The following is a 26,761-nucleotide window of genomic DNA, read 5'->3' as shown; positions in this document are numbered from 1 at the left end:
TAAGAGCATTATTTCTCATCTGAATAATTAAAAATCAAAGTAAAATGGCACTGTGGTTTCTTCTGTGGAGGAGCTGTGGAAGCTAAAGGATGCTACCATGAGAATAAACTACTATAAACTAGCCATCAATAACCTTAAACATGGTGCTTAGAAGAAGAGAAAATCTAGAAAAGGTTTCTGATGGATGCTGAGGGCTGAGAGCTACTATGCTGTTGTTTGTGTGAAGGCTGCTGCATTTAGAAGTGAAATTGTATGATGTGATTGCCTGTAACAGGGGACTGGATTTAATGCCTAGTGCATCCTTTTGTTTCTCGGTCACCATTCAGCAGGTTTCCAAATTCATTTCTTCATTGTTGATTTTAAAGGACTGTCATTTTGAGACAATACAATCTCCATGAATGCTGTTAATATCCTGTCTGGTCAAAAGGCACTAGGGAAAAAAAGTCACTAAAAGTTTGAAAATAAGAACCAAAGCAGCCTTTTATTTCATTTTCATTTCACCTGGGTGGTCCTCTGCCTGGTTGTTGTTGCTTATTATTGAGCTCAGCTAAGTCACTTGCACAAGTATGGTACAGTTGGTGGAAATGGGGTGAGTGAAGGGTCAATGGAGAGAAAGGCTGAGCAGGACCAACATCACTGACAGTGATCCCAGGAAGGAGGGCAGGCATGGTATGGAAGTAGCTTGAGGTTTGAGGAAGGACTGGATGAAGGAGGCAGCTCCTGGTGGCAAAGGCAGCCGATACAGTTAAGATGAAAAACCACTCCCCTGTGCCTTCTATCCCATTGGTTGGTGAATATATCAGAAAAGTCCTGAACCACTTACAAAAAAATATAAAAAAGACCTAGGCCACACCCCACAAAACCTGAAGCTACTTGATAATTTCCTTCCTGGGTAACAGCTGCTTAGTTTGTTCCTTATGCCCATGCTAAACCAAAGGCGCCGTGGCTGGCTGCTCCAGCAGACCACCGTCCTTCCCCCCCGGCCATCAGGGGCCAGCTACTCCTGCTATTCCAGGTCACATTTTAGCTGTGTATTTAAAAGCCAGTTTTCCTTCCTCCTAGTATTCCTGAGATCATATTTATTCCGGTCTGGAATAGAAATGGAAAATCTGGGCAAGCCATTTTAAGAATAGGTTAGTAGTATCCTTTAACAGACAATGTCTTCTTTAGCTACAAAGAAGGAAATTATGCTTTTTTGTTATACTTTTTTCAGTTGTGTGATTATTCTGCTTTATGATTGTACTCAAGTTCATGTTTGGACAAGTTGGTCTCAATTAGCACCTTTCATTGCATTTGACAGAGCTGCTTCCATTTGTAGCTGAGGCCAGATGAGGATCTACTGAATTGCTTCTCAAAAATCCTCCTCTTGCTTCAAGCATATGATCTAACCTCCATTTTCCATATAGCTCTTTGTTAGAAAAAAAGTTCACCATATAAACACAGCTCATCATTAAAGTATCTGTGGTACAACAGATGGTATTCGCAAAATTAAGAGGATGATATAAGCACCAAATGATTAGGATAAGGCACAATCAATACATGGGGAACGCATACAGTTTAGCTCCAAGTTTAGTGGGGAGAAGAATCTGTTGCATATCAGAGATGAAAAGAAATGACAAAAATAATGAAACAAATTATGTAGTACTGGACTGTTAAATACTACTACCCTACCAGGATCCCAAAGTAAGTAATATTAGGAGTTGACTATATGTGGCTTTCTGTAAATGAAAAGCATATGGTTTAAAGGAAACCATAGTCACTTAAAGTTATCGAGTTTATGTAAATAAAGAAAACAGATACAATAAAGTCTTAAGAGCAAGTTTCTCTCAGAATAAAGCAGGCCACAAATGGTTCAGTAATTCCCAAGGAGCTGGTTGGGGCTGATTGTGCTATTTAAGCAACGTGTCTCATAGGTTACTAATGCGAGCAACAGTCTGCCTGCTGCATTTTAAATTACCAGCCACTGCCAGCCCATTGTTTTATGTGATTCCCCGTCTGAATAGATATATTTATTCATAAATAGCTGGCTGTTCAGTGCATCTCCCCCTGCTTTGTGGAACTCACTCAACAGTATATTTCTTTACTCAGCTGGCACCAAACGTGCCCTGTACAAGCTTCTGTGAGTTTTATTCAGATGTCCCAATAGTGGGTCAGTATTGGCCTGTGAAGCCTGAAAGAGGGTCAAAAATCAGTCAGTAAATGTTGCAGCTGGTCACCAGACCTCTGTAAAGAGCAGAAGGGCTACAGGGGTTTTTGAAGAAGCAGGAGGGATAACACCCCAGCTTGAGGCAGGCTCCTCTCCAGGCTGAGCGCTCTGGTTAAAAACTACCCTTGGAGCATGGCTTGATTTGCCATAGGCTGGTGTCACAGCAATGTCACCAGCACAGTCCAAAACTGCATGCTGTAAAATGCTGTTATCTGAGGCAATTTCCTGTACTACAGGTCTCACCGGCCTCACTGAAACAAAGGAGACTTTCAGCAAATGAACACTCCCAGTGAAGGAGCAGATGAGCTGCGGAGGTGAACTGGTGGCTCTCCACAAATGCCACCAGAACTGAGCGTATTTAAGCCAGCAACAAGTGACCTGCGTGGTGTTAGTGCTGTAGGTAGCAGTGGTGTCAACGAAGCAGAGACATTGGCGCGGAAGGATGTGACCGTGGTCTCCTCTGTGCAAGGGCATGGACCAGGAGCAGTGCCAGGGTGCCCAGGAGTGAGAGGCTACCTCTCCATAGCATAACCCACCAGGAAAGGGGATGAAGGTGAAAAGGAGGATCCATTTGTCTTTTAATAACAAGCTTTATAGCTATTCTGAGGACTGGAAGGTGATGAAACAGTCACAGTAGTAATGGGACTTTGCCACCTGATGTTTGTAACGCTGTGCGCTGCATGCAAACCTGAAAATGTCATTGTGCAACACCACCCTCAGCCGTGGGATCATACCAGGAGAAAAAGTTCAGATGAAGAACCTCACAGCCTGCAATGAAAAAACAGGGCTATCACAGGACTGGTAAGACTAAGGATTAATTCCTAATTTTATTCCCCTTCACTTGTGTCCTGCATTTGAACAAGAGTTGAAGGCTTTGTAAGACGAAGACTTCGGTATACAATGAATTGCTGAGCAGAGTTACTACCTCTGGTGCCTGGAGCAAAAGCACCCCTTGGGATGTTTGACAGGATATAATGTCTGCCTTGATGATGGAAACAAAAGAAGTCCTCTCGGTGGCAGATTTAGTCTCTTGAATTTACTGATAATGCACTGTCCTCCAATAAATCAAAATTCCACTTCACCCACACGGATGCCTGTTCTGTACACTGCTGACATACATGGAAATGCAAACCTCCCGTAAAGTAAAAGAAAATGTAAGTGATGTTCTGATAAACAAAGAGAGACTTCAGAAGAAGGGAAAGAGGCTTGGTTAACATTTAAAATGAACTCTCTGAAACACAGTTACGGGCAGAGACAGCTGTAAAGAGGTGCTGGTGCAGGACACATGCAGTTCAGCTGTGCAGTTCTGCACCGAGGCTTTGATGCAGGGGTTAGTTTGTACTTTAGCAAACTCTCCTTGCTTTTCCCCCCTTGCAGCTAAACAAACTCACCATAGAGAATTCACATGCAGTGCAAGGTCACCCTGAAGAGATCTACCCCTCCTATGCATCCCAGCAATACATATTAAAATGTCATTCTGACCTTCAGGAAAAAAAAAAAAAAAAGTCTGCCTGAGCATAGGGTAGGTGTGATGGAGCTGGGTGGGCAGAGCATCTGCATCAGAACTTCATGCTATATGGAGAGGAACAGGCACCTACAGGATAGGGCTCATCTATGTCTGATATAGACATTTAAATTAGAGTGGATGAATTGCCCCTAAAAACATTTCTTCGTCTCACTTGACTGTAGTGGGAGCCTGGGGTGATGTACTGAAGTGGGGGTGTCTGCGGGGCAGCAAAAGTCAGAGCAGCTGAACCCTGCCTGACTTTGCACTTAGTGAGAGAGACTCTTTTCTGGGGTGGAGGAAATCCTGGGCAGGGTGAAAGCACTCATGCTTTTGCTCCATCCAGATGAGCATGGATTTGCTGTCGACTTTTGCCAGTTGGCTGACACAAAGAGGAGCTGGAATGAAGCTGGACCTTTTGCAGCTTTTCCAGTTTAGATTGGTGAGCCCAGGAGGGAGCAGAAGAGGGAGGCAAGGGATGCTGCATTTACAGCACAATAGTCCATGTGTGAGAAGAATGGTGGGGAATAGGACAAAAGTCTTGGTGTCAGAGCACTTGAAACCCGAAGGCAGCTGAATCTGATGTGCACCCAGTGATGAAACCACAGACTCTGGCCCCACTCAGGAGAGGACCCAACCCATGTGTCTTCTCAGCCACATAAAATCAGATGTCTGATCCAAGGTAGCCACCGTGGCTCCCTGGAGAAAGCCTTCAGGGGGCGATTAGCTCACCTGTTTTAGAGTTTTTAGGATGGGATAACTGCTCTCTCTGACTGCCTACACCTCCCCTGGCTGCTTCCTCACCCCTAAGGAGGGTGATAAAGAGGGTGAATAAGGAGTATAAATTCTAAGTGAAACTCAGCAAAATACTGAAAGCAGTTTGAATCCACCCAGCTGTTCAAAGCAGACTGAGGGTAAATTTACCCCATCAACCCACAACAGGGCAATCCTTGCTGGCAGGGAAACCCTCTGCTCCTCCCTTTCATCCCCCACCCCCCCCTCCTTGCAGGGAGCCTGGGAGGTGATGGGGGCTCCCTGGCCCTCAGGGAGGGGTTTCTGGAGGTGGGAACCCCATACAAACAGCACAGATTGAAAGAAACAAAGAAACCAGGCTGTGTTAATTTATCCTGGGGTCTCGGCTCTCCCTAAATCAGCAGCCTGTACAGTCAGCCACAGCCTGCCTGAATGTTCGTATATATCAAACCCGAATGAAATGTGGACAGAAGAGCCAAGTTCCATGCACTAATTCAAGAAGCAGCCTGGGCGAAGGGATGTCAAAGTAAAGTGTGTCCTTCCTCCAGCTCCCCATTTCAACCAGCTCTCCCATTCCAGCAGCAAGCTGGAGCACGGGCAGCCTCCTATAACACAGGGCAGGGTGTGCAGGAGCCGGGGCCATGTGTGGACCCCAGTTCTAGGCTAGGCACGGCTGAAATCCAAAACCTCCATCCCCTCTGTGCGCTTCTTTGTGTGGGCAAGGAGCTGTCATGCGTGACAGATGAAAGCTTGCAAAGCAGACAGGTCAGCGCTGTGGCAAGGGTCAGCGCTATTTCGATGGCTGTGAGATGCTCTAATTATAGTGTTGGGAAGGCTGGGAGCTGCCAGATTCGATACGGGAATAATGTGGCACACGAGCTGCGGAGTAGACACTTGTTGTTTTGTTCTTAGTTGCTTAGCTCAGGCACAAAGCCTTTGAGGAAGGAAAAGCAATGTTAAGGTTCTAATTGAGTCCCAGGAATTCTGAACATATATATAATTAGACGTGGAAAAAAACTCAAGGCAGCCTTGTGTTTATTGCACTGGCTCTGCCTCCTGGGCTTTTGGCACTGTGGTTTTCCAGCTGAGCTTCAGCCAGTTGACTGAGCTGTTAAATATCCTTCACCAGGACAAACAGCTGAGGAAGCCCTGCGGCTCGCTCAGGCACAGTGCCTTCGGTGGGTGTTGCTCTTCAAGAGGGTGCAGGCAAGTACGTGGCTTTATATATTGCAATATTCCTCTGTCCTGCTTGCTCCATACTCCGCTCTGCCTCATTGCAAAACTTTCATGGGGTTGCTCCTTGATGTTAAAGTATTTATAGCAGCATTTCCCACAGTTTTTAGCTTGATTAATCTTGACATATCCCCCCAGATAGTTGTGAGCTTCACAGAATGCAGAAACCTTTGGTTGAAACATCTCAGAGCGGTCATCTGCCTGGCGTAGTGGGTCATATTGTAGGAGGTGGGATGAGCAGTCAGTTGACCCCGGTACTCAGCTCTGCTGCTGGCTTGCTGAGTGGCCTTGGGTGAGTCACTTTGCAACCTAGTGCCTCAGTTTCCCCTTCTGACAGGTGGAAAAAGCAGCACAGAGCCAGTTGGGTGAACTGTCTTGGAGACTTTGATAAACACAACAATCAGAAATAGGAAACAGATTCCTCAATATCACTAATGATCTACCTCCTGGGACTGCTGCCCTCTCCTTGCCTGCACCAGTTTTGCCTGTGCCTCACTGCTCCGGGGTCTCCCCATGTTCTTTAGAGATCCCCGTGTCCCCACGCCACACCTCCACCTCTTCTGTGCTTCAGCAACCTCTCCTTCAACCATCTTTTCCCAGAAGCTCAGTGGAGCATATTACCTTCATTTTCTTTCTTTCCCCCTCCCAGAGATTCCTCCCCTCAAGTACGGGCTGCTGTTTGCAGCGTGGGCAGCCTGGCATGCCCTCTCCTCCCCTCGCCGGTGCCCACCGCAGCAGCCAGGGCACTGCCGGCTCCTCCTGGGCAGCTGTAAGCCCAATGGTACCAAAGGGCTAGCTAGGCCGTCAGGACATCATGTGTCAGTGATTTTCCCCAGCTATTCCTGCCTAGGAGAGAGGGTGCTTGTTCCTCATTTTTGCTGTAGTTATGCAAACATTCACACCACGCACTGTGATGGTTTCCTTTATTAAAATTTGAGCAATAGGAAAGAGCTGGGAAGCCATAGCTTGCGTAATGCTGGAACACTGGAGAAGCATTAAGAACACATTTTAATCTATTTCCTCTAATACTATTCCTCAAGCAAGGATCAGCCACCTAAAACCAGAGACACTGTAAACTATGTACATTAAATACAGCTAAAATCAAATACACTGATACCCTTTAATTTTGTCCAAGATTGGGTTTTGTCAAATCCGAGGCCAAATTTATCCCAGAAGTAACTCCAGTAACAGCAGTAAAAATTGCACCAGAGAGGAACTCAGTCCATTTTCTCTTTTTTACTGACAAGCGATTTATGGAAACTGAAAAAATGCTGATGGAAGCACAAGTACAAGAGGGGGTGCAAATGCAAAGCAGTCCCCTCTCAGTGGTCACCACGGCTCTTGTGCTTTGTTCCACTCTATTTACAAATTATTAAACATATTGACCACAGCTTCATGTTTTGAAATCAAGAATCCATTTTTATTACTTTATTAACCTTTTTTTTGTTTAACCTGGTAATAAAACTACTCAACGGTGTGGTGAAATCTCGATTAATATTTGCCTTAGCTCCAGGAGCCACAGAGGCAAATGCTCCAGCAGTTATCTAAGTCGGTTTCCTGGTAAAAGCTTTGCTCTGTTATCAGATTCTGTTATGTGCTACATAGATCCCTGCTTTACAGCCAGCATCGTTTCAGGAGGTAGTTTGAAAGCTTTCAGGCTCTCCCAGTGATTGCTTTGCTTTTCTTTCACAGCAATTACAGTCCCTTCATTTAATTTCAATGGAAACTTTAGTGTTTTAGACCTTGCCCATGTAGCTGAATGATCATCTCTGGATCTTATTTCCAGTCCTCAGGAGGACAGGTTTTGATGACCTAGTCTGATTACAGCATCTTTGACAGCCTTAAAGGAATTTGCTCGGGGGAAGGAGACAGCTGCTGCTCTGATGAAGGACTTTTCTGAGCAGGCCTCCCAAGCTAGGGATGTCAGTATGAGATGCTGTCTACGTTTTTCATCATGACCACCAGGTACGTCTAAAAAAGGTTTTGTGTTCTTACCTGCATAGGCCAGTGTGGAGAGAGCCTCTATCATAAAACTGCTTAACCTGCTTCTGTCAAAACGCTGTGGCTTCTTGGCTTCTTTTCCCTTATATTGTATATTTAGCCTGTCTGGAAGCTGTGGGCCAAATCTTTAGTCTGGTGTAAACTGTCATTGCTCCTGCAGTTTATACAGACTTCACGGCAGGAACAGACTCTATACTGTAGCTTTCATACAGCCCTGGTCTTAAACAAGCCTTATGACAATGAGCATATTATTTATGACCAAGAATAACCATTATTGGGAGCTGCAAAGAAATCTTTTAGCAGTCATTTTAGAATTGAATCAGTATAAGAGCAATAGGACAACCTGTTCCTCTAAAGCCTATTTTGCCATCAATGTTGAGAACAAGGCAGACAACATTTCAGGTCCCAAACAACCCACTTTACCTCCAGAAAGGACATCTGATCTGCATAAAGCTGTGCGTATCAGGAAAGCTCTATGTTCCCTTCCTAATGCCATTCCCAAAGCCATGAATTAACCTCCATTTTGCTCATGTAAAGCACCTAGAATGAATGGGTCATTATTCAGACAGGAATATTCTGCAATAAAAGGTTTTGACAAGTATCTGAATGTACAAAGTTCTATATAAGCTTCCTGGAGCAGCTACTTTACTTCTTGGGGACCAAGTAAAGCGAAGATTTCAGATAGTAGGGGTTTGCTTGCACATGCCAAGGGCAAGAGCTACTACTGTATGGACTGTTGGGCAGAGCCAGGTTTCGGGGGGATTCACCCCCAAGACATCTCCAGCATTGGTTTAGTAAAAAACTCCTGTGTAAGCAGATGGCTTGAAGGTCTGAAAGCTGCTTGGTACACTGAGCACTAGCTTCTCCTTGCCCAGGCCAGCCTATTTCCACCACTACATGCTGCCCCAAAATCCAACTCTGAACTGACAAGCGAAGGTGACAACTACCAGTGCCACCTGCTCCAAATTCTCCAAATTCCCTTTCACTTTCATCTTCTATATTGCTTATTTATGTTGTGCATCCCCAGAAAAAAAGGAAGCGGTACCATTTTGCTGCCTTACAGGTATTTTCCTATTTGCCTATTCAGTAAAGGCAAAGGATTCTGAAGCAGCGACAGGGAGCACAGAACATAGTTTCATGGCCACATAAGCCCACCAGCCTTGATTAGCCTGGCACTTTCTTCATCTTCTTCTCCAACACTGATGCTGGTTCACACCAGATCGTCCTGAAAGGCATGAAAGAGTGGTGGAGCCACCTTCCTCTGGTTTAGTTTGAGGAAATCCTCTCCTTTATTCCCAGATGTGCTTTTTGTATGTGCTTTAGCCAAGGGACATGTTTTGCACCAAGGAAAATTAGAAGGCTTCAAGAAAGCACGTCCTTCTTGAGACACCTGCCTATCTAAAACAGGAGAGGCACCCAACACCTGGATCACCTGTCACTCTCTGGTAGCAGGCTGCAGCCAGATCTGCAGCATTTGCTGCCACCATGACAAATGTCATGTAAAGTCACCCAGCACAGCCCGAAGGAGCTGAGGCTGGAGGAGCAGGTGAGGAGCAGGCTGGCTACTGGGCTTAGAAATGGGAACTAGGTGTCATTTTGCCGAAACGGGTGAATGTGAGGAAAATCCGTTTAATGAAAGAAAGTGTGAAGCAGGCAGATATTTTCGTTAATTGTATACTGCAAGCAGAGTGTATTATTCAGATTATGGTGTCTTTCATTGCATCAGGAGTGCCAAAATGATGAAAAGTCACCAGCTGTAATAAGCTAGTGATAGCAGACTAGGCAGTGGGAATGACAGATGAAATTGCTTGTCCTTTTGGCAGAAGCCAGCAAAGCCATAGCTCAAGAGAGCAGAGTGCCAACCTTACAGTCAAGCTGTGCCCCTCACGGTAACGTTACTTTAACCAGAGAAAAATAGAAATTATTGCTCTTGTCAGACAAAAAATTTGATACTTGTGTTTTAGGATCAACTGTACTTTGCCCCAGTCTTTGTGTTTCATATAACTTCATTTAACCAAAGAGCAAATGCCGTTGCACATGCACTAACAAATTTCCATTCACTGCAATATTCTTTCAGGGGTGTAAGTAGAAAGGCAGCTTGACCCAAAGTGCCCTAACAGAGATAAGTTTTGTTCATTTAATGGAAATGTATAGGTCACATAGATGTGAGTAGCAGAGGCGAAATCCTGCCTGGGTTGCACATGCAGAACTCTTCACTGGAATCAGTGGCATCCTTGATTGTGGCGTAGGGAACAACCAGGTGTCCTTTTACTTTCTTCTAGAAATGTTGTACAAAAAAAAAAAAAAAAAAAAAAAAGACTTGTAAAGAAAATATGTCAGTCAAACAGAAGGCAACTTTTCTGTAAAGAAGTTTTATAGCATCCCTTGCTGATAATTTTTTGATTTGGACTGTCAGATATGTCCATGGAAGAAGTTGACACTATTTCCCTGCTCTGGCACTATCCATGCAGCAAGTGACAAATCTTGCTAAAGCCAGAAGTGTCAGGCAAAGGTGTTTCTACAGCTTCAAGGGAGTCACAGAAGCAGAAGAGGTCTTCCAGGAAGGAGTGGTGGCATCACCCTTCCATCACCTTCATTTTAGAGCTGGAAAGAGCCTTTTGGCCCAGTATGCTGCAAAAGGGTTCTGATATTTTCAAGCTCCCCCATACACAGGGAGAAATACTAACATGAGGTAAAGAGCATAAGAACACTACAGACTCAATATTTCTCCCAGAAATTTTTCCCACTTGCTGGAGTGGGCATAATGCATAAAAGAGAGAATGCAAGATACTGAACCAGCTTTCTGTACCCAGAAGTTTTGCCTCTGTCAGAAATCAGCCATGTAGCCAGAATCGTATGATAGACCAAGAGCTCAGTTTCAGTTCTCCCTTCAGATGCTATTAATTCACCATTTCCATTGCTGTCCTGTGAAGATTATCCCTTACCTTTGCATTTGTCTAGCTTTAAAAGAAAAGGCAATGTAATTCCCGTTGTTTCATTGAGGAGACTGATTGAAAGGCTCATACATTTGAGATGATGAAAAACATGCTGATGAAAACCCTTCGCATCAGAAAAAGTGCATTTGATGAAGCAGAGATGATTCTGACCAACATATATTAATCAGGTTTCCTCGTCCTGGACCAAATTTCCGCTAAGAATGAAGGAGAGAGAAGGGCAGAGGAGAGGGCTGTAACTGTTACAAGGCAGCTTGTTAGAAGCTGCCTCCTAAAGGCATCACGTTTTAAGGATCTGATCCAAACCTGCCAGGGATCAGAGCTGGACCCCAGTTCCACACCCTCCAGTAAAAGCCAGTTCTGCTCATCTTGGTGTGAGCAGGACCCTGAAACGCTCCTGCAGGCACGCCAAAGGATGTTCTGCTCTGGAAAAAAAACACAACTTCCATCTCCAGCTTGCTGTGCAAAACATAACTGGCTTTCAACCTGACTTATCTGTATATCCTCATGTCCACAAGCGTCCTTTGATGTGCTGCCTGAATTTTCCCTTGCTTAGTTTCCTCGCCTCAGCTTAAATTGAGATGAAATTGAATATAGGCTCCAGAAGCACTTGGCCAGTTTTGGAAATTGTACCAATTACTCTTTGTTAAACCTACTTGTTTTATTCTGAGAACACTAGCCTCCAGGGCTTGGAGAGGTGGAGGAAAGAGACTTACATACTAATTACAAGGAATTAAATCCAAAACAAATATCACCATTAATAGACTTAACTTCAATATAAAGTGGCTGCCAATGACAGAGGGATTTGCCACTTGCATTTTATATTCTCCATCATCCAAACTCTTTCCAATTCATGCATATTGTACTCATTTGGGCTTTCCTTATGCTTCGATCTGCTCTTTTCTCCATTTCTCTGTTCTTCTTTCATGTCATTAATCTAATCTAATCCCTTTCCAAGGTGACACTGCAAACAGAGCGCAAGAGCATTTACATCAGTGCCTTCAAATCATCTTATGTAGCAATTCCTGCATCTAGGTGCTTTACGATTCCCTTGGCTTCTTTCCTTCCCATTGTTGCCAGTCCCACTTGCTGCCCTTCTCAGGACCAGCTTGGCAGTAATGGCTATCAGGTTTCTAAAATCCATTAAGGACAGAGGCTCATGGAATTCAGCAGGAGCTTTTTAATATCTGGGATTTAGACAAAACAGCTAATCCCCTTTTCAGGCTATACCCTGCAGTCATCCTGAATTCTCATCAGGCAAAAACTCACCCTGGAAAATGGGGAATTGTTACAGAAAGCCCCGATCAACACAACAGAGAGCACAAAGCGATTACTGCTAAGACAGAACCCCTAAAGATAATTGCACTTTCACTGTTTCTAAGGGGTTTTCTTTTCATGGGTTTTTTTTGCTTCCCTTTCTGTTTTACACCAGCTCAGCCATCCTCCTGCCGGCAGTGGGTTCATCCTTCTCATTCATGTCATGGCTGGTGACAGCCCTGCCATCAACAGCAGCCCAGATGCTTTAAGCGGGGATTCCAGTTTCACTCCTCTTTGTTCCTCAAATACAGAAAGTCTGTGGTAAAAGCTGATTCAGAATGACCTCACCCACTCCATCCCTGTCCATCTCCTACGACCCACATGAAAAGGGCTGGCTGAGGTGGAATCAGTGAGCCAACTGCAGATATTAGCATTTGGTTACTTGGTAACTCTTCTTCGATCAATACATGCTTTACATTTAAGATCCCAGTGGCAGGATGAACATAACAAATTAGAAAACCTCAGGTGGAACAAACCTAGTGGCTTATGGGACATTTCCAAAATAAAAATGCATGTTGAATCACAAATAATAGCTTGGCTGCAATCTCAGGAGTCTAATTATGAAATGGATGTGGAATCATTCTGTAATTATTTAGAAAGTTTATTTCAGCAGCCAGAAATCCTCTCTCTGTTTACTATAGATCGTCACAAGTATTCTGCGGTTATTTGTAATGTCTACCCGGAAAGACGCATGAATAAGAGAGGCAATTTTAAGAAATGGGGACAGATCCATGCCTTTTGTAAGTCAATGGATTCATGCCAGGGATGAATTGAGAACAGGTTCTTCAACAAAGTTAAATCATTTCTAACCAGTCCCAACAGAGCAGAAACCGCCGTGCCTTGCAGTGGGGATGTTCTCACCACAGCGCAAAACCCGATGACACATTCTGCTCAGTGCTTGTGTCTTTACCTTAGAAAAGAGTTCCGTTCAAAACCAGCACCAACGCCTGCCCACTGTGGATTTGAAACCAGTGCATTGGCCCCAGGAAGACAATCATCACACAGAAGGACCTGCTACATCCATTAACAGAGCCAGGGCTCTGCCTTCAGAAATGAATCCTGTTGTGCTTGACCAGATGCTTAATCTATTCTTAGCAAAGGGCTAAAGATCCAGGCCCGCAGTCCCTGGGTGAATGGGTGGCCCCAGATCCACCTGCTGGTATCGAAGGGGAGCTCATAGATCTGTGCGATCATGAAAACTTCCAGTGCAGGGTGGTAATATCTAAAGGGTGAAGAAAAGGTCTCACTGGGGGTATAACCTTGTGGGTCCTCCGCAGAGCACCACAGGGACTGTCGGTTGCACGTTGCGCTGACCGCACTGCCCTTCCGTGGGAACAAACACTCTGGAGTACACAGATCCCTGGGCATCACAGGAATTAATGACTATACGGGAAGGAAAACTGATTGCTTTCAGCCTAGCTGGTTGCACATGCCAAGTGTTATCAGGCCATCTTCCCATTCATTGCTCTGTCTCCATTATGTTTGTTGTTGATCCTTTTTCCCCAACTCCACAAAAACACCCCATTTTGGAGTGGCCACCAGACAAGAGATCAATCATGACCCTTCTGGCCATGGAATACACGTGGAAACACAGAGTCCAAAGGGATGAGTTTTGTCTTAGTGTTGGGATTTATAAAGTGTTTCTCTTCCTAGAAGGTCTGAGGAGCAGAAACGGTGCCATACAGCACCTCATGGGTGTCCTACACCTTTCAGCAGTAGATCTGTTTCTCCAGAGGCAGAAAAAGGAAGAAAGCACACTGCTAATTATACACTGTGGGGCAATTTGCCTTTTTATTTCCTGATGTATTCCCTGACTGGTGGAAAATCACTCTTGGCAAACGCAAAACTTACCTTGCTGCCAAAAGGTGCACCTCTAAATTATTAATCAAGAGCACACAGAATTGCGAAAGGTGGAATATTGAACAAAGGCTCAATTGACACTCTGGAAGTTGAAGAAGATATGGAAGACTCCCTTCTAATTTATTTATTCCTTTTCTGTTCTGTTATCCTGATATGCTGCTTCCAGTTACCACTGCACCCCGCACTGTATGGTATTACGTGATTTTGTTTTCAGATTGTTGGAGATAAAGTTACTTCATTATTAATATATATGCACTGTGCATATCCATAAATATTGAATATATACGTGTGTGTAAACCTACTGGAAGTGTTAATAGTTAAGATAAACGAAGTCCATTATCGCAATGAGTGACTATTTCTATGACCCTATTTGCAATAAAACCAGATTCAATGATAGGAGAAAATTGCTAGGTTTCAGAATAATTGAACCAGGCCAGACGAATTCCCACAAAGGCATCATTTACAAAGTACTTTGCTTGTCTGAAATATTTATTCCCACAGAAGGAAATGGAAAAAGAGTTCATATGGTTACACAGCTATCCTCTGTGTGTAAAATTGTTTTATCATGTTATGTTTATTTCCTAGACATCTTCCATTGGGGTATTGCAGGAAAATACTGGCTGTGCAGTTAGTTCCTTTGTGTGGACTGTTCGTATTTATTCACTGAGAAGTCAATCATGTTTTGTTCAGGCTTGTTTTGTTCTTCTGCTGAGCAAACACTTAAGAAACCCTTTTCTTGTAAAAACTATTTGCATATACAATGCGCACCATTCAAAGTCAGCACTACACAGATCGTTGAGATGTACCATGGGAAGTAGCTGAGTTCTTCCTGAAAATGCTGGCATTGCTCATTAAGACTGCAGTATATTGTTCGTGGTTAAGGACTCTGTCAGTAGTTACAGGTATTTTCAGTCTGTCTTGTATTGAAAGCCTGGCTAGATTTTTACTATTAAAAGTTCATAGCAAAATGCTTCCAAGCAATCTACAAAGAATTACTCCCAGCAATTATCCACTGAATAAATCTGAATAATGAATTCATTCACAAAAGTCACTATCCATTTGTGAACAATTAGCTGAAGAAATAGAGGTAACACTCATCAGCTAAATAATTCATTTATGAATTCTTTGTCCAGCTTTGCTTCTGACATATGTTGCATGAAATGGGATCAAAGCTTAGATGAAAAATTACCTTAAAAAGAAGGGCAATGTTAAAGGAAATTCTCCCCCCTTCCAAAGCAGAAATTATCCGGCTATTGTAACTATTATTTATTACCAGTGATTTCAGAGGTTAGTGAAGTTATTTTCCTGGAATCTTTCACTTCATGCATTAAACTGTGTTTTATTCCTAATGTATATCCAATTTTAGGTTGTTAAACTGCAATCAAAAGCACTTAGTAGGAATGGATCTGTCCATGTTATGAGATTTGAACTCCTGACATCTTTATCTACTGAAACTTGAGTGCCCAGGTAACTACTAATTATTCAAGCATTTACAACCATTACTATCAATATAATTAACACATTGTGGGATAAAAGTGACAATGAAATTAGCATTCCTAGCATTTGGATAGCAATCTTTCATGAAAACATTTATAAACAGCCCAATTATTTTTTAATCAAATGAACATAAAAAATTGTTTACATTTAAGCGGAATCTAGAATTGAAAAGAAATGGTTTCTGGTATCAAAAATGATAAATGTTGTCTCCATATGTCCACTTCTTGAAAACATCAAAGCCCTTTGACATTTTTGCAGTGGTTTTTTTTAAAGAAAATAGCAAAAGGTTTCTGCCTAATTGTTTAGAAAAATGTGAGGTTTTTTTTCAATACAAGATTCAGTAAAAAAGATAGGAACAAGTTTTTTCATTCATGTCTAAAAGCTCACGAGTTCGATGTTGTTCTTGGCAGGAATAAGGGGCTGCACAAGCTTCTTATGTGCCTTGCTGGATGACACTAGTAGAAATAAATGACACAATTCACATGAGAAAGTCAAAGCTAGATGAAGTGTAGAGATTGACTTCCCTCTTCCCACCTTGATCAGTGTAGCTGGCCAATGTAGGCACGTAAATTCACTCCTACATTAATTAGTAGCAAGTGATTATCACAGCAGGAGGAAGAAGGAACCAGAGGAGAAGCTAGGGACCATGGTTTGGAAGGCTTTGTCACCTTCCTGTCTAGGATCTACTGTGAACAAAATTTTGAAGAATTACTTTTCGCCACCAAAAGCTCAGCTTAGATATCCCAAAGTAACTGCTGTGCAACACTTGCAGGACACACCAGAGAGGGGATTTTGAGAGCGTTTCACAAGCCCTGCAGCTGTGAGCTGGTTGCAGCATGAGGAAAAGCCCTCCATCACCTCCATGTACAGGAAAGAGAAGGTAAGGTTACTGGTGTTTAGATATGGTGCATTCAGTGAAGATCCCCAGGCCAGAAAAATCTGTTCTTCTCCATGTTGACAGTGCTTTCACTGCTGGAAAGGGAAGGGCTTGAGGACCACAGCCCCTGTAAGCACTGCAGACCCCTGCAGGGGCTGAGCTGGAGGAGGGCAGCTAGGCTCAAGGCATTGCTGACCCCCACATCAGCCACGGATGCCTCCTCTGATGTCTTGGCCCAATTTTCTCTGGGGTTTCTGGATCAGGATCTGGGGGACAATCCCAATCCATCCCATCTACTCACCCAATACCCAAACCCCTGAAAGAAAGACCGAAACAGTGAAGCCCACAAAGCTGCTGTGCCCTCTGGTTCCTAGTGCCAATGTAAACATCTTGCAACCCTCGCTCCACTGGGTAGGTGCAAAACGGGGGCCAGTCTAAGCATGCCATGAGAGAATCCATCCAACCACCTGGAAAATAACACAGAACTGGAGTGCTTTAGACATGTCACAGCAAATAAATAGCTCCAGGAAAAAAACAACAAAAAAACCTCAAGCTTGTGCTCGTAGAGACAGTAAAGCACAATATTTCAGCCGTCATGGCAGGTGTTTCTGACTGGAAATGGTATATTTGATGATGACCAGCCTTCAGCATTTGACAAGGGGCTGTTAAAGCCTCTTGAACAGTAAATCATCTCTCTTCCTATCAATAATCTTATTATAATATCTGTAGAAATGTCTAATGTTAAAACCCCACTTTATTACTATAATAATGGATCTAATTTGTAAAACATATAAAGTGAGGCCATAACTGTACTGGAGGGAGATGTATGTGATCCCACTACATCTATATCATTTCCTGATGGCTTTACCCACATATTTTGAATGGGAGAAGGATTAAAAGCAATCCCACTGGAAGGATTTTTGAGATTGGGAACGGCTTCTGGAAGGGAGATCCATGTGATCACAGAAATGCAGCAATCATTATTAAAAGAACAGCCTTGAGTTCACGTTACACACGTAAATATGTAGGTGTTTATCTGTGATTTGCTCCATTCAGGCCCTTTCCAGTTGTCAGGAAAGCCCTGCTTTCCAGCTGCACAATCAGTATTAGCACTATGTGCTATTTTTGGTTACGGAGTACATTTCAAGTCACGTCATCCTTCCCAAGCCAACACTGGTATGAAGGGTGGAAATTCTTCCTTCCACTCCTCTATCATTTGCTGCTGCTCCCATCTGCTCAGTGGCACTGCCTGCCTGGTCCTTGCTGCAGAGGGATCTCCAGACGCTTTCCCCTAGTCCTTCTCATTTTGTCAAGCGAGTGGCTTTCCAACCGAAGCTTTGTGTGGGAGGCTTCATGTTGGCATCCAGAGTACATGTCCCAAACATGTCCAGCCCCACCTTCTGATCCTAGTGCAGAGGAGTTGCCGGTAAGTAATCTCTTCATGGGTGATAGAGTCCTTGTGTCTAACACCCAGAGCTTTTCACAAATGGGTTGTTTTTAAGGGTATATAATTTCCCAGCTAGCACTTTGGTAGGTTTCCACCTCTTGTCACAGTATGTTAACACCAGGTTTCTGTCTGAGGGCAGCATGCATCATCTGGCACTCTGCTTGATTTCCTTAAGTTATTAAAGTCTAGTAAATATTGTAAATACCACTTCCCTTTTAAGGTCTCCCTTGGCTAGGTGTTACCCAACCAGATAGCTGTTTAATGTTTTTGTTTTCTGGTGTGATGTTGCTGTTAAGTGTTTGGAAAAGTTCATATGGACCAAAGCCACACTAGGAGTTATAAATCTCTTTAAATATTTGAAGTTCAGTTTCTCTGGTTGTGACATAGGAGGAGCTCTCCTAGCTAAAGCTATAACCACCAGTAGTCTGAACTGGGCTGTCCCTCCCCAAACCTGTTTCATTTTACACAGACTAGTTAAATATTCATTATGCCAGAAAGTAAGTGTGTGGGGGGGGGGGGGGGGCGGGGGGGGGGGGGTGGTGTGTGTGTGTGTGTGGGTGTGGGTGTGTGGGTGGGTGTGTGTGTGTGTGTGTGTGGGTGTGTGTGTCTGTGTCTGTGTCTGTAGCACAGTGATTAGGGCAGTCACCTGGTAGATGAGAGGTCCTGTTCCCAGTGACTGCTCCAATGAATATTTAAGTATTTCATATTAAGTATTCATTGGAGCAAGGACAAAAGCAGACTTCTCCCACCCCCAAGGGAGCACCCAAACACCAGGCTGTAAAGTCTTTCTTTCATTCTTTCTTTCTTTAGCTCAATGAATATTTAATTATTCAAGGCCAAACAAGACAGCTTCAGTGGCAGAGACTGAGATTCCCTGCTCCTATGTGTGCGCCATAGCCTTGATGATGAGGGCACGTGGATAAGAGACGTGGGTTCATATTCCTTTGGACTTAAAAAGAAGTTGGATCCACATCTCCCATACCCCGGATGGGTCTTCCAGCTTCTGAGCTGCTGAATAAAGCACACAAAGCTCCAACACACACTGTCCCTGGTCAGGAGACAGAGGTGGTACGGGTTCTTGTATTATCCCAAGATCAGAGAAAGCATCCTTACCGGTGACTAGTTAAGCCAAAATCTGGTTTATAAATCCCTCAGGAGAACATGTCAAAGCTGAAGATGTTCTTCACTCCATGGCAGTTCCTGCTGGCTATGTTTATGTGCCTTTCTGAGATTATCCAGTGTGACGTGTAGGGAAACCCACATCTCCTCTATGCTCTGAGGTCTGACACTCCCAGACTGTAGCTAATGGGACTTAATCCTGCTTCTGCAGCCCCAGGAGGGGGGGGGGGGGGGAGGGAGGGGAATGAAATGGTGAGTGCAGGGAAAGCATTGGAAGAGAAAAGCATGCAGCAAGTGTATCTGAGTCTACAAATGGGCAAAAATAGCAGGCACTGAGGAGCAGGAAGATTAAAGCAGGAAGAATAACATGTAGGAAGAAGCATGCTATCACTGAGTGGGGAAATGACACAGAAAGGAAAAAAAAAAAAAGAGTGAGGACAGTGACCAGAAGGAGAAAAACCATCTGTGAAACAATATCCCTTACCTTGCTAAGGAACAGGGGGAAGGGGGAGAAAAAGGTAGAGATTATTTCAATCTTAAAGTAAAAATAAAATGTGGAGAATCTCTGCCACCCACTGAGGTCTTTGAAAAGTAGATTTGCCACCTGCTTTCCACTTCCAGAGGGCAGTGGGGGCCTCTGAACTGAGATGTCTTGGATTCACTTTGGGGAGTTGACTGTGGGAGCATTCCTATGCAGGAGAGGGACTTATCATTTTTTATTATTGCAGCTATGTTTCTTATCATTTAGCAGAATCCACAGCAATCTGATTCTGTTACCAGAAAGTGGGTGTGGCTTCCAAGCAAAAACCAGGAGAACAAGATAATTGCAATATAGAAGTGCAAACAAATTGCCTTTTTGTACCCATCAGGATAATGTCCAAACCCCATACTGCTGCATAGCCTCGGTTGTCAAAATGGCAACACCGCATTCAGAATGGGGCTTCTTAGCTTAGAAGAGCATTTCAAAGGTGCTCCCAATGATATGGTTCATATATTTCATATCACATTTATGCCTGTTTACCCCAGGGCTGATGAGCAGCCACCTTCAGTAACTGTTCCCTGCAATTGAGAGAAATCCTTTCTGAACACTTTGCTGTCTGTTACTTTAACCAGCCTTTTTCCTAAGAAGACAGCTTTAGAGTACCAAAGATCTATGACAATGAAGGAATATCCATATTGTCTTGCTATAAATATTACAATGGTCTGACTATAAATGTCCGAACAGATGTGTTTCACACCATGTCCTTCGAGGGACATGGTAACATAGCCTCAAAAGCTCAAAGCTTCACCCAGATGCATTACTCCAGTTTGAACAGCCCTGTGTTTTGTGTTTTGTGATTAACTCTTTAGACAGATGACAGTAGCTATCCTCCTTCAATACTGAGAAAAAGGCCACCTGTGGACCAAGCCGTGGGGGAAAAGCGGAAAGCAGAGAGAAGGGTTCGATTTCGTGAGCCAGAAGTCACTGAACATGGTACGCTCAAGCTATTAAGCCTTTTGTTATGACCTTCCTAGCTTCTAACATGCACCCTGCCTGTCCACATCAGCTGCCCCCTCTGACAGCGTTATTTGGGATTTTGAGCTCAGCACAGAGGGGAGGACAGACAAGTTTTGCTCTGTGCACTGCAGGGTTGCATCTGGTCCGTTTGCTTGCCTGCCCTGGGAGGAGACGGGCTCCTGCATCCGTTAGAACAGCCTCAGGGCTGTCCTCACAGCGAACTCCTCAGTCAGGGATCATTGTAGACCACGGGTTTGGCTGAACCTCAGGTCCACCCCAGAAGAGAAAAGGATCTCAGACCAAATTTAAACACACTTATGTCATTCCGGGTAACTAGGATGTAATGGCGGGGAGAGAGCCAGCCCTTTCATGCTTCTGAGCAGCATGCATGCCACTGGATACAATAGTGAAGGTCTGAGCCCAGCTGGCCCGCTGGGGTTAAAAGCAGCCAGGACATAACCATTTCTGCTAACAGGGCACCCAAGGAACGGTACAGCTAACGCAGCCTCTGGTCTTTCACTCCTGAGCCAAAATACCTTTGCAGGTAGGTCAGGTGGGAGTGACCTTAAGCACAAGTCTAGCAGAAGGGTCCAGTTTGCAGTTCTGCACATGCTATATAAAACCTGTAACCAAGAAAGAACTGTTGTTTCATTCTGATTTTCACAAAGTGACCCAGCTAAGAAAAAATGTATTTAGTGGTAGGGAACTACAATTGTATTGTTTTGATATGTCTGTCAGTAAAAACGCAGGTGACAGAATGGTAAAATTTCTGGGTCAGCCACCTGTTTGGGCTGCTACTCAGCTGAAAACAAGGCTTGGTGTCTGCTGATGTGTCTGTAAACAGACCTCTCAGAGGTTTTGCAATACATTATTTGTGGTGCCTCCTAATGCAGAAGGGAAAAAATGTTTCTTGATAAGGTTGTTGACATGGCCTGGGCTTTCCCATCAAAACTGAACTCCTGGCAAGACTCAGTGAGTCAGCTCTAAACTCTTCAAAGCTCATCTAGCTGCTCAAGAGCAAGCTTTTGATAAGAGTGAATACCTCCTTCAGCTCCCTGACAGAGTCCGTGTCCCAGACTTAATCCTGCACAGGCCATCCCGCAGCCAGTCCAGCCGGGGGGGACCAGGTTCATCACCCGCTAGCTCTCGGTTCAGCACAGCCATGCTTGAGCTCCAGGGAGCTGCAAGGACAGAGAAGACTCCGGCTCTTTTCCATGAGGACATGAGAAGACATGAGAAATATCCCACCCCGTAATTCGTACTCTGTGTTGCAAACAGCCTATGATTTAGATGATTTGCTCTTCACCCACACAATGTCATTAACATAAAGGTGGGTAAGGGGAAGGCTGGGTGCATCACTCAAAGTTTTCCATTCTCTGGACTTTTTGTCCTGGGTTGTGTCTGGGCCCCAGCTGCCAAGCAGAGGCAGTTCCAGGATATTGTTGGATGAAAGTTGCATCTGACAGTGGGTTTTGCTTTCTTAACTTTCATACTTCTCACAGTCTGTTGGTCTTTCTAGAAATGCTGTGGAATAGAGAGGGCTTTTCTGTAAGAGCTGACTCCTCACCTCCCTGCAACAGCAGTAATCTCTGTTTCTGAACCCCCCATACAACAGTTTTTCTCACTTTCCTGAACTGCACCTACACCTGCATGTTTGCACAGAGTGGGTAGATCATCATCTGACATACATCTGTACAGCCAAAAGCAGTGTAAGAAGTGGTCCAGCATTTACAAGGCAACAGACAATTTCAGAGACACTGCTTGGTGCTTCCTTTCTTATTCATCTGCTGCAAAAAGACCTTTCCACACTTGTAAGAAAATGTTCATTCTGTTTTCTAGCCATTGCCTGCTGTGACTACGTAGTGGGTAAGTTGAAGATCCACATTATAACTGTGAGCCATCCGTGGCACTAACCTGAGTTTGCTTTGCGGCTGCAGGGATACACTGTGCAAATACAGCCTCTGTATACCAAACATTTCATACACTGTTGCTTTTTCTTCTCAGCATATGAAGCGCAAGGTGTTGATGAGGTCTGTGCAGTATTTTAAGCAAGACATCTAGTAAAACAAATAGTGGAAGCAAAAATGAAATCCCTGAAGCTATTTTTAATTTAAATATAATTAATATATTTTATGGCAATAAAATAGGTACAGGTTTTTCACTATGATATGCAGGGAAGGCACCCCAAGCGAAACAATAGTTCTGCCTGCTGACTTTCATGTGTGGGGAACAGACAATTCATTTATATGCTGGCAGCAGGATAGAAATAATAAAAATAGTCTGTTTTTTCCTTTTTTGTTTGCAAGGATGTTTGAGGCCAGGCAGCCTGACAGAACCTCAAGCAAATATGTGTATCTGGATGTCCTTACAATGGTGATCATTTCTAGAGGCCCTGGCCCACATCCAGCCCCTGCTGCATGCAGTGCAATAAGGGGAGAGCAATACATATATACATACATGTATGTATACACACACGCAGAGCCATAGCATTGGGCAGCCAAAGGGCCTCCCAAGCAAAGGTCCCCATATCCCCTGTCTGTTGCTGTTGCCCAGAAAGAGGTTTGTAGGCTCATGCCAATGGCAACATCAGCTACGGCAGTTATTGTGCTAGGAACGAGGTACTACAGGCAGGAACAAGGTAGTATAGGCAGGAAAGAGCCAGTTGGAAAAGGAAAGCCCCAATATCCCCCAGGTGACAGTGGAAATGTGTGTCCAAGACAGGAACTGAACCATAATGTCCTGCATCCCAACCCAGATGAGCTGCCTTTTGCCTAGACTGGGCACATGGCTAGGGCTGAGCGTGCTGTTCCAACAAGCAATGCAACTAACAGATTTAAGCATTAATTTTCTATTTGTAATCTAGAAAAAAGCAAGTTTACCTTTAAGCACATAATTGTAGTGATGTGCTGAAGCTGCTGTGAGCAATAGCTCATCACTCTTTTGTGGGTGGGATTATTCTTCCACATTATCTCTTATTCTGTTCCTGGACTGAACATATTCCGTAATTGACAGGATACAAGGAAAAGCCAAATTTTCATCTGAGATCACCTACAAATTTCACATGGAAAGTAACTTTGGCAAGACTGAAAAAGGTTCTAAGTACTTGATAGAAAAGGGCTGATGTGGAAAGCTGTTTAGCTCCCCCGCCAAAGTCTCACCATTAGCAGGTATGCTCATCAGGCAGGCCCCAGGCTTTGAATGGCAAGTCATCACCCAGGTGAGAACTGTATCATGTGGTGTGAGAGATCACGCAAGGGAAATACCAACTTCCAAGTCACAAATCTCTGCAAAAGCAGAAAATGGTGAATAATTCCCTGGCTAAATACTTTCATATAAACCATTCCTAGAATAATGCCAAATAAACAAGTTTATAAAAATTGAAGTCTGCTCATGGATAATTTGCAAACAGAAAGAAGGGCTAAATTCAAATGAATAAATTATTTGCTGCAAATAATTCACTCGGATCTATTATGGGACATTGATTTCGTTTCTGGTTAGCTATAAAATGACTGCCTATTAACATTTTACCTTCTCCCCATACACTTTTTGATACATTATTATGTGTTTCTTGCTTGGCTTTATGACTTTTACCTTCCTCCCTGTACATCTGTATGACAGTTTAATTGACTGCTGTGTATTCCAGGGCTCATAGTAGAAGCTAATTTAAATATGTTACAGCTAATGTTGGCCCTTTCCCCATAATAATACACACCACATTTTTATCTCCTTATTGATTATGTGCGTATGGCAGGAAAATAGCTGCACACTACGGATTTTTATTCAGGCATGAATTTGGCTTTATACTGCATGTTTAATACGCAAAGTGCTTTGTAAAATAATACTGACTGTGCAATGGCCATGCAGTCAAACAGAGCAGCCAGATCTGAATCAGACTGGATCCCCGGTACCCATGGTGGGATACGTGCATGCAAGGGCTGGGGCACGGATGTCGGCAAGCTAAATGTAGCCCATTGATCTCCATGCATGTACTGTGTGCCTGACCTATGGCACTTTAAACATGCGTGAACTATATTTTAAAGGCAAGAAAACTGTTTACAGTGCCCTCCTCCTTAAGACCCAGTGCAGAGGATGTTCCAGTGTAATTAGCACACCTAGCACTTAGAGAGAGGTTAAAACTACCAGAGCTTACTAAATATGCCTCTCGGTTAATAGAGCCATGTTTTGGTTCTTACTGTAATTAACAGGAGCCTCAAACAAGCTGCACTAGCAGGGAAAAGGACAGAAACCTAGATCTCCTCTCTTTTATGGAACATTTGTAAGCATTAAATAATTAGATGAGGTAGCTTAATATTCTCCTAGTATTTAACTTAACATTTAGCATAAAGGTATAAAAAATAATTGCTGGAGGGAAACTTCAGATCACGCATTAGCTATGGTAATCCTGTTCTTATTGTATATAATTAAACTCTTTAAATGCTCCATTAGATGAGATCTTTTATACTCAACACCCTCCATCAGGAGGTGTGACTCACTATCACTGAACTGATGCCTACAGAAGTACGCACAACCAGAGCCTTGTGTACCCCGCTGTTCCCAGAAAAGTGGGACAAAGGCATCAGCGGGGGGTCAAATTTAGGAAGTGTTTAAGATGATACTAAAATAATGCTGCTTTCTTTTTTCTCCTCATCACCGTTCAGTAGATGACAGGTCATCATCTGGATTGCCTGTGCTCCTGTGGCTCTCATTCTGTGCAGTGCTGATCCTTGCTGTGAGTCTCTACTACACCAGCATGAAGCAAGATGTCAAAGTCCTGGAGGAATTTAAATCCCGGATTGTTATCTTCTTTCTTCAGATAAGACATATTGCTCAGAAATGCTGGAGCTGGTTTATGAGGCAGTAGCAATATCCTCCAGCCTGTCAGACATCTCAGAGCACTGCTGACCAGCACATGGCTGTGCAGAGCTCCCAGTCTACTCCAGCCACACGCATGGAACATGTGAGCATCCACCTCGAAGAGCAAGAAAACCACCCCTGTTGTGCACTGTCCAGCAGCCACTTGTTCTCCTTTCTTTTTTCTTTGTTTTTTTCACATTAGTGGGCAATAATGCTAGTGCCTTGAGGTCCCACCAAACTCATGCCCCATCATCCTGAACAGCAAACAAGTATCTGAATTTTGTACCCCAAAGAGCTTACAAACTGCTGATACAAAGAGCTGAAGTCAAGAAATACATTGATCTATGCAGACAGCAGCAAGCTCTGAATACAAGTCTCCTGAGTCTCAAGTCAAGGCTCTGAATACCAAACCATCTTTCTCCTCAAGTCTCCTAAGAGCTGTTCTACAAAATTTAAAATAAAGCTGAGCTGTTGAACAAACACTGCTCTGGTGGCCAAAGGCTTGGCGAGCTGCTATATTTATACACCTGAAACTATTGTTACTAAAATCCCCACAAGTGGCTTTCTTGTTTCCCATCATACATTTTATTCCTCCATAGGCAAAAGCTGTTTCTTGATGTTTCACTTGATTCCCAGGTGTGAAAAAGAACAGGAAAACTCAATTAAACAGTACATAGTTTATTTGCCTAACATGATAAATAGCAGCATTGAATCCCAGGGTAATTACCAAATTAGCAGTTTAATCCTCTGGGTTTGATTCAGTCCATAAACCTCACAAGCTGAGCTTACAAGATTCATGATCGTTGTATTCAGTCAGAGGTTACGCCTTTATGCTTGGGTGTTCAAGGCCTTATGTAGTGGTAATATGGACTGTTCATCAAGCTGTGGGAGGCAAAGCCCCTTTTTCTCTCCATTGTCCCACCATAGCATCTACCTCCCTGAAGGGAATCCCTTTAATGGAGATCATGCAATCCATGTGGAATGGTGCTTTGAGCGTCTGGGAGGAGAACAACTGAGTGCAAGTTTATGAGCTTCAGCTGTGTTTTCTTCCTATATAAAACCAGCACAACCAGCTTTTTAGGCCTTAGATTCTTGTCAGGCAGCACTTGATGTGTGTTTGGATTTATTTGGTATGATAAAATTGACATCAGAACCCATAACAGCTGAAGAAAAGAAAAGAAAAGAAAAAGGGGGGGGAGGAAAGAAAACACTGAAGAGAAGATGGAAGAGATGCCTGCAAGGCCTTGAATTCCCCTGACATTGCAATCCACCAAAAGAAAAATGGTGCTTTATTTTTAAGATATTTGGGGGGGAAAAAAAAAAAAAAAAAAAAGGTCATACCTCCATACCTCTGCCCCAACAACCTTTTTCCAAGCAAACCAAGGACTTGGCGGACATAAACACAAACACAGCACGCAGCCTTCTCACAAGAGGACAGTGGGCAGCAACTTGATTGAGAACAACTCCAAAAAAATTGCAGTCCAAGATAGAAAGAAGTAACTTCAGTGGCTATTCTCATGCCCCTCTTAAGATGTCAAAGGCCACAGCAATTGTATTTGACACACCACTGGTCTGGGAAGCAGAGGCTGCTGCAGGAGGAGTGTTTAGCTCAGGGGCTCTGTGCAAACCACTTGGGTACCC

The 26,761-nt window shown here is 43.7% G+C and overlaps 1 protein-coding gene across 4 annotated transcripts; it reads left to right on the top strand.

The window, feature by feature from the left end:
- The first annotated feature begins 413 nt into the window (after positions 1–413).
- LOC308066687 (nutritionally-regulated adipose and cardiac enriched protein homolog) lies at positions 414–26,428 on the top strand. Of its 4 annotated transcripts, XM_080394277.1 has the most exons (5): positions 414–15,295; positions 16,098–16,205; positions 20,119–20,242; positions 22,106–22,132; positions 24,925–26,428. In XM_080394277.1, exons 2-5 carry the CDS (start codon positions 16,188–16,190, stop codon positions 25,125–25,127), a joined length of 372 nt encoding a protein of 123 aa, XP_080250403.1. In that variant the 5' UTR covers positions 414–15,295; positions 16,098–16,187; the 3' UTR covers positions 25,128–26,428. The 4 variants fall into 4 exon arrangements, with proteins under 4 accessions (XP_080250403.1, XP_080250402.1, XP_080250401.1 ...); XM_080394276.1 differs by having other exon boundaries at positions 414–16,205; XM_080394275.1 differs by having other exon boundaries at positions 414–17,628; positions 24,928–26,428.
- The last annotated feature ends 333 nt before the right edge of the window (positions 26,429–26,761 follow it).

Source organism: Falco punctatus (assembly GCF_963210335.1).
Source record: "Falco punctatus genome assembly, chromosome: 7".
In the NCBI taxonomy this organism is placed as follows: Eukaryota; Metazoa; Chordata; class Aves; order Falconiformes; family Falconidae; genus Falco; species Falco punctatus.
Note: the sequence above shows the minus strand (reverse complement) of the source record. Positions and strands in the feature narration are given on the sequence as shown.